Here is a 15,721-nt window from a genome sequence, read left to right on the forward strand (position 1 = left end):
GACTCGGAGCAGGACAGAGGTCAGCTGAGGCAGCTCCAATGGGAGAAGCCGGAGCTGTAGGCTGAGCCAGAGTCTGCCACATGAGCCTGGGAAGGGCAGCTGGGCATGGGCCACCAGCTGTCACCTCGGGACATTGGAGAACCGGGCCGGAGCCGGGCCTTCTCTGGGCTCGTCAGCAGAGGGAGGCAGCGCTGCAGAGCAGGGCCAGGAGGGACAGCTACTGATCAACTTTTCACACTTTCTCAGAGCTGCTGCTGAAACCAGTACGCGTCAGTCTGATATTTCAAGTCATCATCTCTCGTTCTGGTTCACGGAGACACCAGACAGCCCCCCAAGAAGCAGCCTGAAGGGGGAAGAAATCACGCTTGCCGAAACCTTGAAAAAGAAAACCAAAGCCTGCTTTTACTGATGCTCCCAGAGGCGGTCCAGGGACGGCGACGCTAGCACGACACTCGTGTTTAACAGAACGCAAACACGGGGGCAGGAAATGGCTTCACAGAGACACGATGCTTTCGTAAGTTAGGGAGACGGACCGCCCGCTGGCCACCCGCTCATTTCATGTTCTTCACGAAGTCCTCGCCCTTCTTGATGGACGCCTTCAGCTCGGGGATGGCTTCCGCTATCATCTTCTCTTCGAAAGGGGAGATCTTGCCGATGCCCAGATTCTTCTCGATGCCCTTTTTCTGGAGGAGACGGGAGGGGATAAAATTGGACAATTTAAAAATTAAGAAAGATCACTGCGATGCTGTAAATTTTACAACAGGTTTCCACGAACGAGGCTGTTGAGGAAAACCTGACGCGTAACTTCACAACCCTGCCTGGCCCACCTACCCAGGAGGGAGCCCGACCACCATGTGTGAGCTGCGCGCGGAGCCCAGGGTTCAGGCAAGCTGCCCCCGATCCGGACCCTGGCACTCACGCCATGCGCACCTCAAGCCAAAGCGGTTTCCTTATCCAGAAAAAGGGCATCCTATCCACCCCAGAGGAGGCCGTGAGAACGCCTGTGGGCAGGCTTGGGCCACGGAGCACTCAATCCCCAGCAGCACCGAACGTTATTCTCCCGGGCATGGAGCAGACTTTCGGGTTCTCGGCTGCCACCAATGTAATCACGTAGGGAGATGGGAGATGTCAGGAAAACAGGTGTCTGTCACCGTGTCACCCCCACGGCTGAGTGGGTGTGCCTGCGCCAGCAGCCGAGGCTTCCCAGTCGCCTCCCCAGGGAGCCTGCCCTGACCCCAGGGTCTGCACGGCCTGCCACACCCCACAGTTCCAGAATTAGTCTGCTTAGTGACTGTCTCTCCACGGGGTCCCTGAGGCCTGGGGCCACGTCTCCGGGATCTTTGGACATCGGGGCGTCTGTGGGAAAGGTTTCTGGGTGGCTCGGAACGTCGCCAGACAGTTTCATTCTGGGCAGGAGATGAAGGCAACCACCCTTCTGCGTGACGTCGGCAGCTGCGTCGGAAACGGAAAGCGGGCTAGACGGTGTGCGTGCGAGAGCCCCGGGGGTCTGCTCCCCGAACACTCGGGCAGCCACCAGACTGGACATCTGCCTCCCAACAGCCTGGCCAAGCAACGGGACCGTAAGGGCTCCATCTTAGATGCCAGCACTTTGAGGGGACAACCTAGACCATGCTCCAGAAGAAAACCCGTGGCGGTAAGGCAGGGAAGCAGGAAACCCTCAGCTCGGCATCCTCTCTGGGTCTGGTGGAGGGAGGCCCTTCCTTCGGGACAGTCACGGCTGCCTTGAGGTAGAGTGAGTGTCTCATCAAGAAACACAGAGACCCAGCCGATACGCACCCCCAGCAGCAACGGCGTGGAGAAGTAGCCGCAGTCTGCTTCCTGGGACTTCACGAAGGAACACTCGACGACGCCTTCCTTTCCGTTCATCGCATCCACGAGGGAGAAGACAAAGCGCGCTCCGGCATACGCCATGGACAGGGTGGCCGAGCCTAGGAGGACCAGGCGGGTCAAATAAGCATCGTGGCCACAAGATCCAGAGCAGCCGGCCCTGCAGCTAAACACAGCAGCCGCAAAGCCCTCCGTGTCGGCTGTGCAGGATCTGGGTCGGCATCTCGTGACTTCACAAACGCACGACCTTCAGCGCCGAGCCACTCCACAAAGCCGGGCTGCCCCAGGCCACCAGGCTGGCTCAGCCAGAGAACGTATAGGAAGCCGAGAAAAGCATTTGCTGCCTGCCCGGGCCTTTCCAGTCTTCAGCTGGGAACTGCAGCGGGGCCTCTGGCATCAGCAGCCCACCCGGGCGCTGCCCCCGGGAACCCACCTGCTCCAGCTTTGGCCTTCACCACCTCCGTGCCGGCCTCCTGGATCCGCCCCGTCACGGCTGTCAGCTGGTCCTGGGGAAGGTCCACCTTGGGAGTGCACTGCGGGCCAAAGCCACAGGGACAGCGTGAGCCACCAGTCCCAGACCCCACGCTCTCCTCCCCCACTCGTGGAAGACACCCCCAACCCCGCCCCGCACTGCCGCTACACAGAAACCCAGACCGACTATGCTTTAAAGAAAAAGTCAACTTTGCTGTCATGTGGCCCTTACCGCCCGCTGCCCTTTTTTTAAAGTAGGCTCCACACTCAATGCGGGGCTTGAACCCATGACCTGAAATGGAGTCACGTGTTCCACCAATGGAGTCAGCTAGGCACCACCCACCACCCACCCCTACTCATTTTAAAAGACCCTTTAATATTTTGGACTAATTTTAGAGAGAAGCTGTAAAAATAGCACAAAGATTTCCCACACTCAGCTTACCCTAAGGTTAGCATCTTAGGTAACCACAGCGCAATTATGAAGACCAGGAAGTTATCACCGATACATTACGTAGAGACCTTACACAAATGTCACCCACTCCCTCACTGCTGTCCCTTTCCTGTCCCCAGGTCCCATGCAGGGGCCCACCTCAGTCGGTCGCCTAGCAGTCCTGCCTTCCCAGACACTTGTCAAGAGGGCTGGCTGCTTGTTTTGTAGAACCTCCACGATGTTAGATTTTATAGAAGGTTTTTTTCATGCTTTTCTCATAAAGTTATACGCACTTTTGGCAGGAACAGCATAAATATTTTGCGTCCTTCTCAGTGCATTTTACTCAGGGATAGAAATTGACTTAATTTATCTTATCCTCGGTGGTGTTCACCTTGCCTCCACGCAATTTATTATTATTTTTTTAAATTTTAAGTAATCTATATGCCAGCGTGGGGCTCAGACTCACAAAGCTGAGATCAAGGGTGCCAAGTTCTACTGATGGAGTCAGCTGGGCACCCCCTAATCATTTTTAAATAAAGCAGCTGTGCCTGCTCTGACCCAACTGCGATTTCGGGGATTTCTTGCAGCAGTTTTCGTTGTGTGCTGGGAGTTGGCCGCACCTTCTGTCTACACTCACTGCCACAGGCATGGACCCCCGAAGTGCTGGACCCTGACCACAGCCCCGCAGGCCACTCAAGAATCCGCCTGCCCCACCCCCAACCCTGACAACGGCTGGGGCTGTCTGTATCCATAGCAGGAATCTTCTCTAAGTATGACAGATGCTTCGTTCTTTGTCCCTCTGTCTTCAGTACCTCAAGGCAGAAACTCCTGAAGGTGTGGCTTCCTGGCAAGGTGACACACTTACCTGCGAGATCAGGGGGATGATGGTCTTCCCGGCATGGCCGCCAATGACTGGAACATTGACTCGCGCAGGATCCAAACCCTGGCCATCAAAGTATGAAGCTCTGTTAAATTTTTTTTTTTTTTTGAAGATTTTATTTATTTATTTGATAGAGATCACAAGTAGGCAGAGAGGCAGGCAGAGAGAGAGAGAGAGAGAGGAGAAAGCAGGCTCCCCACCGAGCACAGAGCCTGATGCGGGGCTCGATCCCAGGACCCTGGATCATGACCTGAGCTGAAGGCAGAGGCTTTAACCCACGGAGCCACCCAGGCGCCCCTGGAGGCCTGTTAATTTTTAAAGCTCTTTGAGAATAAACTATGTCATATCCTCCTAAAGCACCAACACTGGAGAAATCCACAGAAGCCAGAACAAAGAAACCATAGAAGCCCGAGTCCAGCTGTGGTCTGATCGCCTACCATGGCCCGCCACCCGCGGAACATCAGCGGGAGCAACACGGAGAGGAGTACGGGTCACCTGGTGAGGTCCCTATGGGGGTCTTCCTTTACAGGGAGCAGAATACTGCCTCCTTGCAGGGTCCCCACATTGGTCCCCGTCAGTCTGGTATCTTTTGACAATCAGAAGATAGTCGTTCCCCCAGAGCTAAGGTCATTTGTCACGCACCAGCCCAGATTCACGTCCCCACCCTCAGTCACAGAGAACGAGTCCAGTTCCCTCCCTCTGACTGGAGAGCAAAATTCAGAACAATTCCAGAAAACCCCAGGGGTGAGAAGTCTGTCACCTCGAACAGTGATCAGGACAGAATAAAACAGAGCTGTAAGGGGCCAGAACACCATGGTTCTTTGTCAGGGCTTAACAGGAGAGGCTGATTCATGTGTTAAAACAGGAGGCACAACGCCCCCACAAATCTGTGGACCAGGTATTTCTTCCACTGGTCCGAAAAAGAAAAAGAAAAATTTTGGTGGGAGTTACGGGAGGAAGTGAGCAGTTCCCCAATGACGTCACCTTCCTCAAAAGCCACAGCTGCTGAAGAGAGCAGCCCCAAGTTAGGAACCCACCTTGTTCAAGAAGGGAGACCCAGCATCGAGAGGGGGCAGACCCCTCAGGACCAAGTCCACGGAGCGGGATGCTCACACAGTGGCGCCTCTGTGCCAAGGCAGCGTGCTGGTCACCAGCGACACAGGTGTGGACAGACAGAGCCCCTGCTTCTGAGACCCTCACTGTCGATTACGAGGCAGACGCAAGTGGCGCCCCTGAGATGGCCACACGGTGTGGCCCTGGCAGCAAGGGGAGCACTTCATCAGCCTGGGAGAAGCTTTCTGGGACAGACGTCACGACATCTGGGAAGGAGAGGCAGGACTTTGCCAAAGGAAGGCTGTTCCAGGCAAAAGCAGCAGAAAGAGCAAAGGCCTGGGGCGTCAAGAAAACGAATCCCATCAGCGGAAAAGCCGAGAAGGTGGCCAAGGGGGCGGAATATGGCCGAGAGGACCGAAGGAGGCTCCAGACATTGGAGCTTTAAGGGCCAATTTTCATTCCCGATACAATTCAGGATATTTGCAGAATGCCCGAGAGCCTGAGGGAGAGGACACGTCCCTGACAAGCACTAGGTTCTCTCCCAGGGCCCAAGTTCCCCTTTCCTTCACCGCAGACAGAACTTCCCAGTCTGTGACAGCCCCGTCCCACAGAGCTGTCTGTGACAATGCAGGAGCCTATGTCGCCACCGAGGATCTGAAATGTGGCTGGCGCAACAGAGGACAGGGATTTCTCGTTTTCTGTAATTCTAAGTCATCTAAACAGCTGTGTGCAGCTAGCCTGTGGCAGCAGGACCAGAGGCCAGGGGAGATGGCGTGCTTTGGGCCCCAGGAGCTGGAAGTACCCAGAGAGCCCTGACAATGAATCTGGGGCTCCCAGGAAGCAGGGCCGGGAGCCCCACGAGGCCCGAGCCCCACCCTCCCGGCCTGTCCTCGGTCAGACTCAGTGGGAGCGCACGCTCCTCAGGAAAGCCTGTCCTGACTCGACCACGCTCCACACCCGCACCCAAGTGCTGATCCAATTCTGCTGGCTCTTGAGTCCCAAGGGACCCCCGTCCCTCAGAGAGGGGCTGCAGCATGAATGAGAGCAGGGCACCCCACTCCAGGGCGGACCTGTCTGGCGCACGGGGCAGTAAGATCAAGGTCAACGGTCTTATGGGTGCAGGACAACTGCTCCTACTGGCCCCCTCCTCTGCAAAGGCAGAAAAAGATGGCCCGAAGCTCCAGAGGGACACTGCTTCAGGCCAAAGGAAGCGGCGCTGCTGGATCCACCAACGAGCTGCGAGGGGCACCGAGGACGCCAGGACCGGCACTGGTGCCAACACCCTCCACCCCCCAGCACGGGCCCAGGGAGCCAGAGGCGACTGCAGTCAGAACAACAGCTGGGAACGACGGTCCTGACATCTCGGGAGTTCAGGAACGACCCCCAATACTTCATATTTGCCGATTTTATCATTTCTCTACCAATTAGCAGTCGAATCCTGTTCCAGTTTTCAGAGGCAATGAACTTCCTGAGTACAGCCCAGCCGAGCCAGCGAGAAACCCGAGGAAAAAGCCCGGACCCTCCCACGCACCAGGGGGACAGAGAGGGAGTGGCATGAACACTCTGGCTGGCTGTGGTTGAAACGTGCGGGGGGCTGGGTGGACCCCCCCAACGAAACCTGAGCGCTCCTCTCCCCCACGGAGGCGGCTCTAAGAGCACTGGAGACCCCCTGGTCTCCTATGTCCGCCGCTCAGCCTCGGACGGCCGAGGGGGAGCCTGAGGGACACCCGACGCAGCCCTCACCTTCAGTTCCGCAATGAACGTGTTGGCTCTGACGATGTCCAGGGTCGTCACCCCGAAGATTTTATTGGGATTGTATGCCCCGTGTTTCTTGAAAACTTCCGTCGCGATTGGGATGGTGGAGTTCACCTGGCAAATGCAAGAGAGAGGCGGGACTTGCCTTGCATCCTGAGAGACGAGCCACACACGACATCTCCTCCCCAGACCGGGGGCCAAGTCCTAAGGGGCCAAACTGTCCCGATAACATTTTCTGTGGCAAAGCCGCCCTCGCTACGGAACAGGTCAATGTGCTAACTTCCTACTCTCCCCTCCTCAAACAACCCTTTGAGGGCCCATAGTTCAGAAGTGACCTTCCGTGACCTTTGGGCTGTCAACCTAACAGATGAGGCTGGCCCCACGAGACACTGCCCGTGCCCACTGGGGCCGACACCTGGACACAGCACCGCACTGCACAGGGCCAAGACCTCAGCCAGCCCCGGGAGTTAAGTCCCAGCTCAGCCACCCTGTGAGGTTAAGCCCAGGAGAGCGGTTTCCTCACAGCAGAGACGACCACCTCCTTGAGGCTGTGAAGGTTCTGGAACTTAATATACAGCAAGTGCTGACACGGTGCCCAGTGCCCAGAGAGGGCATCATGAAGATGGACACAACCACGGGATTTCCATCAGGCGCTAGGCGAGCGTCCCAGCCAAAGTGGCGGCTGCCCCGAGGGTGAGCTACTTGGGATCGGCTCCCCAGAGGCCCTGGGAACGAGCTCTAGGGGCGGCCTGGCGGGCACGTCCTCATTCGATATCACTGTCACTGCGCTTCCGCCCCGGGAGGGAGGCACCAAAGAATAAATGCAACCCATGGGACTGCTGGGGAGCCGCGGGGGGGCGCCGCAGTCTCCTGGGGGGGGGGCGCGGCACATGCGCTTTTAAGATCGAAGGAGAAGCTCCCACAAAAGCTGTGAGCAGAGACCGGGGTGGCTGAGCAAGCCTGATGGGGGACCAGGAGCTGCAAATCCCGAGCAGAACAGGGTAAGGGAAATGAATGGGCCACCACGTTCGGGCCTCAACAAGGGACGTTGTGCACAGGGAACGGACACAGAGAGGGGAAGTGATGCGTCCAAAGGCACACGGTGGTGGGAAAAGCAGGCTGGAATTCACACTTGGTTCATCCGATGTGTCTGCTGCGGCCCCTTCACTGTATTTTGGTCCCCTTAAGCACCTCCCGCCTCCTCCTCCTGCTCACTGGGGGGGTCAGGAACGGCATCAGCAGCCTCTGCCAGCGGCACTCACCGGATTCGAAATGATGCAGATCATGGCCTCGGGGCAATGCTGGGCGCAGGCCGCGGTCAGGGTGGCCACGATGGAGGCATTGGTGTTGAACAGGTCATCCCGGGTCATGCCTGAGAGTGATCCAAATCAAGATGTTCACAGAGCACGGGATGATCTGCCCGCGGCCCGCCCGGCGCCGTGTGGCAGTTGTTAGAGGGAAGCCAAGTGTGAGCGGGACAGGTTCCCTCTTCCAAGCCAATCTACCTTGTAGGAAAGGCAGCCTAGAGTGACAAGCGCTCACACAGCGGTCTGTGGGGGGCTGGAGCGTGGGGAGGGGGGCTTAGGGAGGGAGGGACCTGAGGAGGCTCCAAAAGGGCCAGTAAGAGCTCCAGAGCAGCAGGTGGGGGAAGGGAACTCCGGGAAGACAGGGTGCCTGGGAGCACCAGACCGGGAGCACCAGACCGGGCAGGGCACAGACACGGCAGACATGGGCCAGGCCAAGAAAGGGATTTCTCTGGAATTCTTCTCTGCCACAGAGACAGGGACACAGTCCGGTGTAAGGGAAAACCACGTCCCCACCTGACGGGCAGGGGGATGCGAGGCAAGGCAAGGCTTCCGCACACGCACCTGGTTTTCTGGGGACTCCGGCTGGGATAACCACCACGTCGCAGCCTTTCAGGCAATCCGGCAGCTGCTCAGGTCCGAGGTAGCCTAGACACCGCCCCAGGAGAGAGAAAGTTCACATTCTCTGATCTGGAGAGCCGAGGACATCTGTGGGGATGGAGCCGGGGGAGGATGGCCCCCGCTGGGTCCAGTGTCAACCCCAGGCCCCCAGAAGGGCCGCAAAGCCCCCCTGCAAAGTGCTCCCTGACCACTGCCGCTCGCGGGTCTGACGGTCCCAGCCCCCCTTCATGCGGCTTTCCCCCAGTCTCCCGCTGCCTGGGTCCCACCCCCATGGAAAGGATCAACCCTCTCGCCACCCCCCTCCCCCACCAAACCAAGCTCAGCCGCTTGTCTTTACTGGACCCGCTGGTACCTGTAAGGCCTTCCTGGCTCCCAGTTCCAAGAGCGGCTTATCCCTTCTCTCCCCACCACCGCCCAGCCATCCTAACAAAAGCTCCATCTCGGTGGGGTCAGATCATAAGACACGCCAAAAGCCCCATGAGAAAATCACGGTGCTGCTAAAGTAATACATCTAATACTGGTATCTCTTTTGTTTATTCCTATCATCTGAGGGGGAAAAGGTCCATTTTCAAAGGTTACAAGGGAAATTTGCTCCAATGACTAAAATCTGCTTTGATTTAGGTTTTTCCCTTATTGCAGGAACTTTCAGAAGCTCCAAAAGAAAAGGAGCAAACACATTCAGAGACTCCGGAAGGCACATAAACGTCCCAGCTGACAGCTGACCTCCCGAGTGGTGCCTGCAGACCGAAGACGCGTGTGGATACCGTCCCGCGGGGCAATCCCACACGCCGGCAGCAGAGACAGGAATTACTACCCCCTCTCTGGCCCGCAATCTGGGACTTTACAGGAAGAGCAGCTTTCCCAAAGAAGGCTGTGCTTCTGAGAAGCTGGAAGAGGAGCCCGGGGTGACAGGAGGGCTGGCCCACAGCACATGAAGGCAACATGCAGCCCACGGGGGACAGCATTCCTATGGCCCCCCAACTCTGGAAGTCCCTGAAAGTTCCCCTTCCCCATCCTATTACTTTTCACATGAGAAAAAAACTAAAAATGGGAAGATTAGACCACCTCTGCTTTTCTGAAAGACGCTATTTAAATCTTTACAGGCTCAAGTCCAGAAAGACGTAGTCATTCGTGAATTCAACTCCACGATGAACGTGGAAACCGAGTCTCTGATCTACTTCCACTGAGCAACCGTGTCCTATCGCCCGGACTCTGGTCTGCTGGGGAGAAGGGAGCAAAGTCTCCAGGCACAGTGTGTCTGGTTACCTTTCACGGTTGCTCTGGTCTCGATGTGGCTCAGATCTGCGGCCACGCCGGGCGTATGAGCGATATCGTAGAGGGTCAGGCGGCTCACTAAGGGACTGTTCTTCAGGAGAAGCGCCAGGGGCTGCCCGATTCCTCCAGAAGCCCCCAGCACGGCCACTTTAGCATTTTTCTAAAAAGAGACACAGAGAAAGGACTCAATACAGAATCAGTATTAGAAGTAGTCACATGAGCGCCTATAAAATACACCGCACTAGGCGTCTTTTATTGCGCTGGTGCCTGGTCCAAAGGTCCAGTTTCCTTCTGCAGCGGAGAGGCTTATCTCAGGGAAACAGGGCACTTGGGTCCACAGATGCCGTGACAGTCAGGGTCCTACCGCAAACAGCCCCCGAAAGCTGAACAAGCTTTACTCAGGCAACCTTCCCTTCAACCTCCAGTTTTAAAAACTGGAAACAACCATACTGGGCACCTACTGACAGGCCGGTCATGTGGGGAAGCAGGAATGGGAAGAGCCCTGCTCGCTCTGGCAGGGGACACGGAGCTGATGAGGGGTGCACGGAGCATCAGGAGGGATGCACCTTTCGGAAGGCTCCCTCCCCCGCAGTTCAGTCGGTCTGCAGCCTTAGTACCCTGCCCCACACTCTGGGTCTAGCAGGATCACCCACCGGGCTGACAAAGCCCACAGAGAGCCAGGCTCCTTGAAGCAGGACAGGGCTCAGGCCTCTGTGTTTCCAGCCAGATTTCCGGGGGACTCTGGCACTGGCCGGAGCCTGAGATCACTGTGGCCCCACATCACGCCAGGCAGAACACGCAGCAGGTGGCTCTGGGCATGTCAGCTGCAGGAAGGGTTAAAAAGTGATAGCTGAGACACTCGACTGCCTTGCCAGCATCTAGAAGGCTGGAGCTAGCAGAGTTTCTGTCAGTTTATTGGTCACCTTGGTGGAGCTAAAAGTCTAAAGATAACAGCCACTCCAGAGCTAAGTACATCTAATGACTGGCAATCGCTTAATCCCCTTCTTTTTCTTATACCAAGGAGTGGGACTGAGGAGTCACATGGCAACGCCACGTTTAATCTTTGAGGAAGTGCCAGACTGTCTTCCCAAAGGGGCTGCTTATTCATGTTTAAGGCTCACCTCCAATTCAACAGGCACGGACTTCCTACCTGCCACATGCCAGACTGACTTGCCAGCACCAACAAGACCTGCGAACCCAAAGGAGTGCAGACCAAAAAACAGCATCTAGTGTGACAAGTGCCAGGGAGGGAGACACTAGGAGAGAAGTGTGAGAGGGGGCTTTGGAGGAGGAACAGTTTACCAGATGGATGCCAGGGGGAGGAGCTGTGGAGTATGGCCCAGCGAAGGGAAGCAGTCCCCTATGGCTTGGGCACTGATGGATGCATGTGGAGGAAGGAAGAAGGTAGGGCCGAAGCTGAGAGCCTAGCAGAGTCTATCTGGTCCTTCTGGGCAACGGGGAATGGTGGAAGGCCTTAGAAGCTGGGAAAAACGTGTCCAGAACTACATTTTATTATTTATTTATTTTAAAAAGATTTCATTTTTATTTGACAGAGAGAGAAGCGCATGAGAGAACACAAGTAGGGGGAGCAGCTGAGGGAGAAGCAGGCTCCCCAGTGAGCAGGGAGCCCCCTGTGGGGCTGAATCCCAGGACCCTGGGATCATGACCTGAGCTGAAGGCAGTCACTTAATTGACTGAGCCACCCAGACACCCCAGTGTTTTAAAAAGGTTATGAGGCAGCATGGAAGATGGCCTGGAAATATCCAAGAACGGCGGCAGAGAAACTACTGCAATAGTCCAAGCATGACTCAAGGGTGGGATCCAGGCAAGCAAGGATGGGCAGGCTACAAGGGATTCGGTCACCCCCTTCCACTTCCATCCAGCTGCTGAGTGGAGGGAGGAACCTAGGATGACAACTTGCCGGCCTGAGTGGACAACATTGCCTTTAAGGAAGATAGGGAACTGAGGAGGGGTAAGGGGTCTTGGAGAAAGGATAATGAGTCTCATTTTGCATGCTGGGTTTGAGCCCCTTGAAACATCCAGACACACACATGCCAGGAGGCTAAAGGCTTGGTCTGGAGGCGCGATGCATCTGCACTGAGACTACTGGCAGCCCCAGAAAGCACAAAGGGGAACACAGTGACGGGCGCGCTAGGGACAGAGCCCTGTGAACACTAGCATTTAGGGAGGAAGAGGAGTCTGTGAAGGATGGTGACCAAATGGGGCTTACCACCACCCCCACCCCATCCATTTCCAACAACTAAGTCAATGACTGCCTCCTGGTAACCTTTCCCACGAGGGGCAGAATTTATTATACGGTAGGACTTCACCTGAAACTCACACCACCTAGCAACCTTATCTACTGGGAACACCAGAAGCAAAATGGTAGCCAAGGGCCATGTGTCTGTAGCTGGAACTGAGCTAGGTCTTTCCTTATCTGACACTCAGAACTCCATTAAACAATATTAACTGACTCATTTTACAGATGAGGAACTGAGGCCCAGAAGTTGTAATACACCTGGGCCCCAAAAGATAGCAAATGATGATGTGGGACACAAGCCAAACACGGGCAACTTGACCCTTCAATCTGGGCTTAAAAAAACCCCATCTACTCTAAGCCATGGCCTACAGCTCACTCTCATTATACAAAAGGTACCCTTTCCTATTAGGGCTCACTCAAGGCCCACACAAAACAGTCCTCAGGGGGCTTATTTGTACCCTAACCTTATGAATGAGAAGGGAGCCTACTCTGGGCCAGCAAATAGCTGCCAGGGAAGGAGACAGACTAACAGCGGGGAGAGGAACCCAAAGTCCCACACGTGTCCTCTTGGGCAGCCATCTGCTTTGGGTCCCTAGACTCTCACCACAGACTGTATTTTACAACAACGGCCCCTAGTAATAATGGACTTTGGTTATCAAACCCTGAAACCAAAGCCCAAAGAAAACCCAAGCTGTGTCATCTGCTTAAGAAAGGTAAACTCTAAAAGCACATAAAACCAAAAATCTTGACTTCAGTTTTGATTTTTTTTTTTTTTTTTAAAATTGGTGCTATAAAGGGGGACCCTTGACTTCCCAGAAAACTTAACTAGCCAGATCAACCCAGAACTGAGGTCTGGCAGTCTCTACTTCTAGATCGTCAGTCATCACTCACATCTTGTCTCTGTTCCTAGGGACCTCTGATTCAAACTCTCACATTCCCAGCTCTGTTAGGCACTCCAGTGGTCCCATAAACCTAACTGTCTAAATAAATGTATTCTTTCTACCTCTCGCACCCTGTTCCCAAATAGGACCGGTGTTCTCCCAAATTCAAACCCTTAGAACCATTTCCTGCCTCTTCCCTTATCAGAGATACCCAGTTAGGACATGGAAAACCTGACATCTCAAACACCTTCCCAAGCTCCCCCTTACCGTCTGTTCCCATTCTATTATCTACAGCTCTCCTCAAAACCATCTTTCTGAAAATTACCTTTTAATCATTTCATTTCCTCACTGAAAAATCTCCTTGAAGTCCCTTATGGCCAGATTACTCAGCCTGACTTCCAAGGTTCCACTGCGGAGCCCAACATCAGAGAGAGAGAAGAGAAGGAAGAAAAGAAAGACAGGGAAGAGGGATGAAGGGAGGGAAGAAAGAAAGAAAGAAAGAAAGAGGGAGCAAAGAAGGGAAAGGAAAAGAAAGAAAAAGAGAAAGAGAAGGAAAGGAAAGGAAGAAAAGGAAAGAAAGGAGAGAGACTGACTTGATGACCTCACTAGGGTCTTTAAGTAAATCAGTCCCTTACAATACCTAAGATGACCTCCTCACTCATTCTGTTGCTTTGTGCTGAGGTGACATCATTATTTGTATATTACAAAGTTTCATCCATTTCGTTAATATGGATAAAAACACAGCACTTCAGGGGTGGAGTCTTCACAGTGTAGACAGAATCTGCGGTACCGCGGAGATTAACTTATGATCTCTTTGCAGAAGACCAGTCTCCAAACCTGCAGATCTTCTCTGCATGGAGGAGCTGGTTGTCAACAGCACACACTTCAGCAACTTCTGCAAAGGGGTAACACTTCCCTCATTTCTAAGTTTGCTTTACAATGTAAGTCTATTATGGTTTGCTTTTAAAGTTCTATTTCTTGTGTTATAACATATACATTAGTATACACCCATAGAAATAAATATATCGAGGCCATGCTCTTGATACATTTTTACTCCCTTTTTAAAAAAAATTTAATTTATTTATTTGACAGAAAGAGATCACAAGCAGGCAGAGAGAGAGAGAGTAGGAAGCAGGCTCCTCTGCTGAGCAAAGAGCCCAATGTGGGACTCATCCCAGGACCCTGGGATCATGACCTGAGCTGAAGGCAGAGGCTTTAATCCACTGAGCCACCCAGGTGCTCCTACATTTTTACTCTTAAGGATACCAGATTCAGGAGCACCTAGGTGGCTTGGTCAGTTAAGGCTCTTGATTTCCACTTGGGTCGTGATCTCAGGGCTGTGGGACTGAGCCCCAGACTCTGCACTAGGTATGAGCTCTGCATAAGATTCTTTCTCCCTCTGTCTCCCCCTCCCGACCCTCTTTAAAAAAAAAAAAGGGATACAGGATCCAAAGTCTCTAGACCAATGTACTTATTTCTCTCAATCTCATTCTGACTTACTCCAGTTCCTTCTCAGTATCACCACCTGTATGTCCCATATGCATTTTAAACTTAACATCTCAAACTGAGCTCCTAATATCCTCCCCTACCCAAACCCACTCTCCTCCAACAGCCTTTCCCATCCCAGCAATTTCCAAAGCCTGACGTCTTCGTGTCCTTCATTCTGGTCCCCCTCATCCAACCGTCCCTCAGCAAATCCCACAATCTTACCGGAGATCAGTTCCCTTCCTTCCCCCACTCCTCAGCATCAGCCCCCGGCACCTCCACCTGTCCTAAGTTGGGGCCTCTCAAGTGCCGCTTCTTATTCATCTTGGTCTCTCCTGCAGCGCCCAGCAGGGGCAGGGCGAGTGTGGATACTCTTGTGTATTTCTTTTTCAAATGAATCTTATAAACAGGAAACTGATCTGAAGGACAGAACCTAAAACAGAAATCTGGACTCTCCTTTACTAATCAACTGCCTCCTGGGTGCGATACTTGAAAGAGGCAACGTGGGTTCGCAAACTAGTTCTATTAGAATCACCGGGGCACCTGGTGGACATGTAAAAGGGGGCAGGTCCTACTCTCCTTCCGTGCACCGGGGCCCCGTTCCTCATCAGCTTCAGGTGATTCTAACACACACCGGAGTTAGAAAACCACCATCCTTAAGGTGCCTAAAAATAGCTCAGGCTCGAGCACTCCCAGAAGCCTTGCACAGTCACCACACCTGGGGCAGGCCCAGTCCGCCCACCGCACGCAGGATCCTACAAAAGGGTCCCGAGGAGGAAGCAGCGTCTTCACGTTCTCATAGGGAAAGCTGGGTTATCCAAGCCCCACTGCCAGTGGCCAGGAGAGCGGACTTTTAGTTCTCCGGCCAAGTGACTGCAACCTTGGACCAGTTCCCCACCCCCGGTATCTCAGTCCGCCTGCACTAGGGAGTTAATAGTGACAACGCTATTTGCATGGATGCTACAAGAACAAGGTTAGTGGCCTCAAGTACGACAGAAAGTTGCAAACAAACGTGAATTCTTTTCGGCGCTACAGCCCCCAAGCTTCCCAACCTTGAAGCTGTGCAGACCCAGTGCGGGCTCTCTGGGGGGTCCGGGGGGGGACGAGCCGGGGGGGCTTCCCCCCTCCCTCTCCCGGGCTTTCTTTCCGCACTTCTCTCCCGGTATCCCGGCCGGCCCACGGCGCCACAGGCGCAGGTCGGTACTCGACGACCCTGCGGTCTAGGCTGGCCCGGGGACCCACGTGGCCTCCGCCCGCAGGCAGCCCCTCGTCGGGCCTACCTGGGCCGAGGTGCTGAAGCTGCGGCGGAGAGCGGCGCCGGCAGGGCGGGCGAGGGCGGAGAACATGGCTGGAGCGGGCGGGGAGCGGAACGGCAGGCGAAGGAGCGGGCGGCTGGCAAGTGACACCAACGACCTCCACACTGCAACCAGCCTCCCGGCGCCGCTTCGCCGGGTCTCG

General features: G+C 54.7%; 2 protein-coding genes across 2 annotated transcripts in view; one reads left to right on the forward strand and one right to left on the reverse strand.

Annotated features, from left to right (window-relative positions):
• Window positions 1-376: 376 nt before the first annotated feature.
• Window positions 377-15,714, reverse strand: MDH2 (malate dehydrogenase 2). Its single transcript, XM_044232829.1, has 9 exons — window positions 15,544-15,714; window positions 9,629-9,797; window positions 8,306-8,389; window positions 7,700-7,809; window positions 6,426-6,551; window positions 3,615-3,692; window positions 2,282-2,381; window positions 1,798-1,949; window positions 377-683 (listed from the first exon to the last, which is right to left on the reverse strand). The coding sequence occupies exons 1-9, from the start codon at window positions 15,607-15,609 to the stop codon at window positions 552-554; spliced, it is 1,017 nt and encodes a 338-aa protein (XP_044088764.1). The 5' UTR covers window positions 15,610-15,714; the 3' UTR covers window positions 377-551.
• Window positions 15,191-15,721, forward strand: part of STYXL1 (serine/threonine/tyrosine interacting like 1) — a 60,797-nt gene continuing 60,266 nt past the window's right edge. The window contains exon 1 of the mRNA XM_044232830.1: window positions 15,191-15,236. Coding sequence (XP_044088765.1) covers window positions 15,217-15,236 — 20 coding nt within the window. The 5' untranslated portion in view covers window positions 15,191-15,216. The remainder of the gene's footprint in view (window positions 15,237-15,721) is intronic.

The sequence above is a fragment of the Neovison vison genome, chromosome 14 (genome assembly GCF_020171115.1).
Source record: "Neovison vison isolate M4711 chromosome 14, ASM_NN_V1, whole genome shotgun sequence".
In the NCBI taxonomy this organism is placed as follows: Eukaryota; Metazoa; Chordata; class Mammalia; order Carnivora; family Mustelidae; genus Neogale; species Neogale vison.

Excerpts from the sequence above, each read along its gene's own strand:
- MDH2 (XM_044232829.1), bottom strand. The coding sequence starts at position 15,609 with ATGTTCTCCGCCCTCGCCCGCCCTGCCGGCGCCGCTCTCCGCCGCAGC. Across the intron at positions 7,810-8,305 it reads CGGAGTCCCCAGAAAACCAG|GCATGACCCGGGATGACCTG; the intron begins GTGCGTGTGCGG and ends GATCACTCTCAG. Across the intron at positions 684-1,797 it reads CCACGCCGTTGCTGCTGGGG|AAAAAGGGCATCGAGAAGAA; the intron begins GTGCGTATCGGC and ends CGTCTCCTCCAG.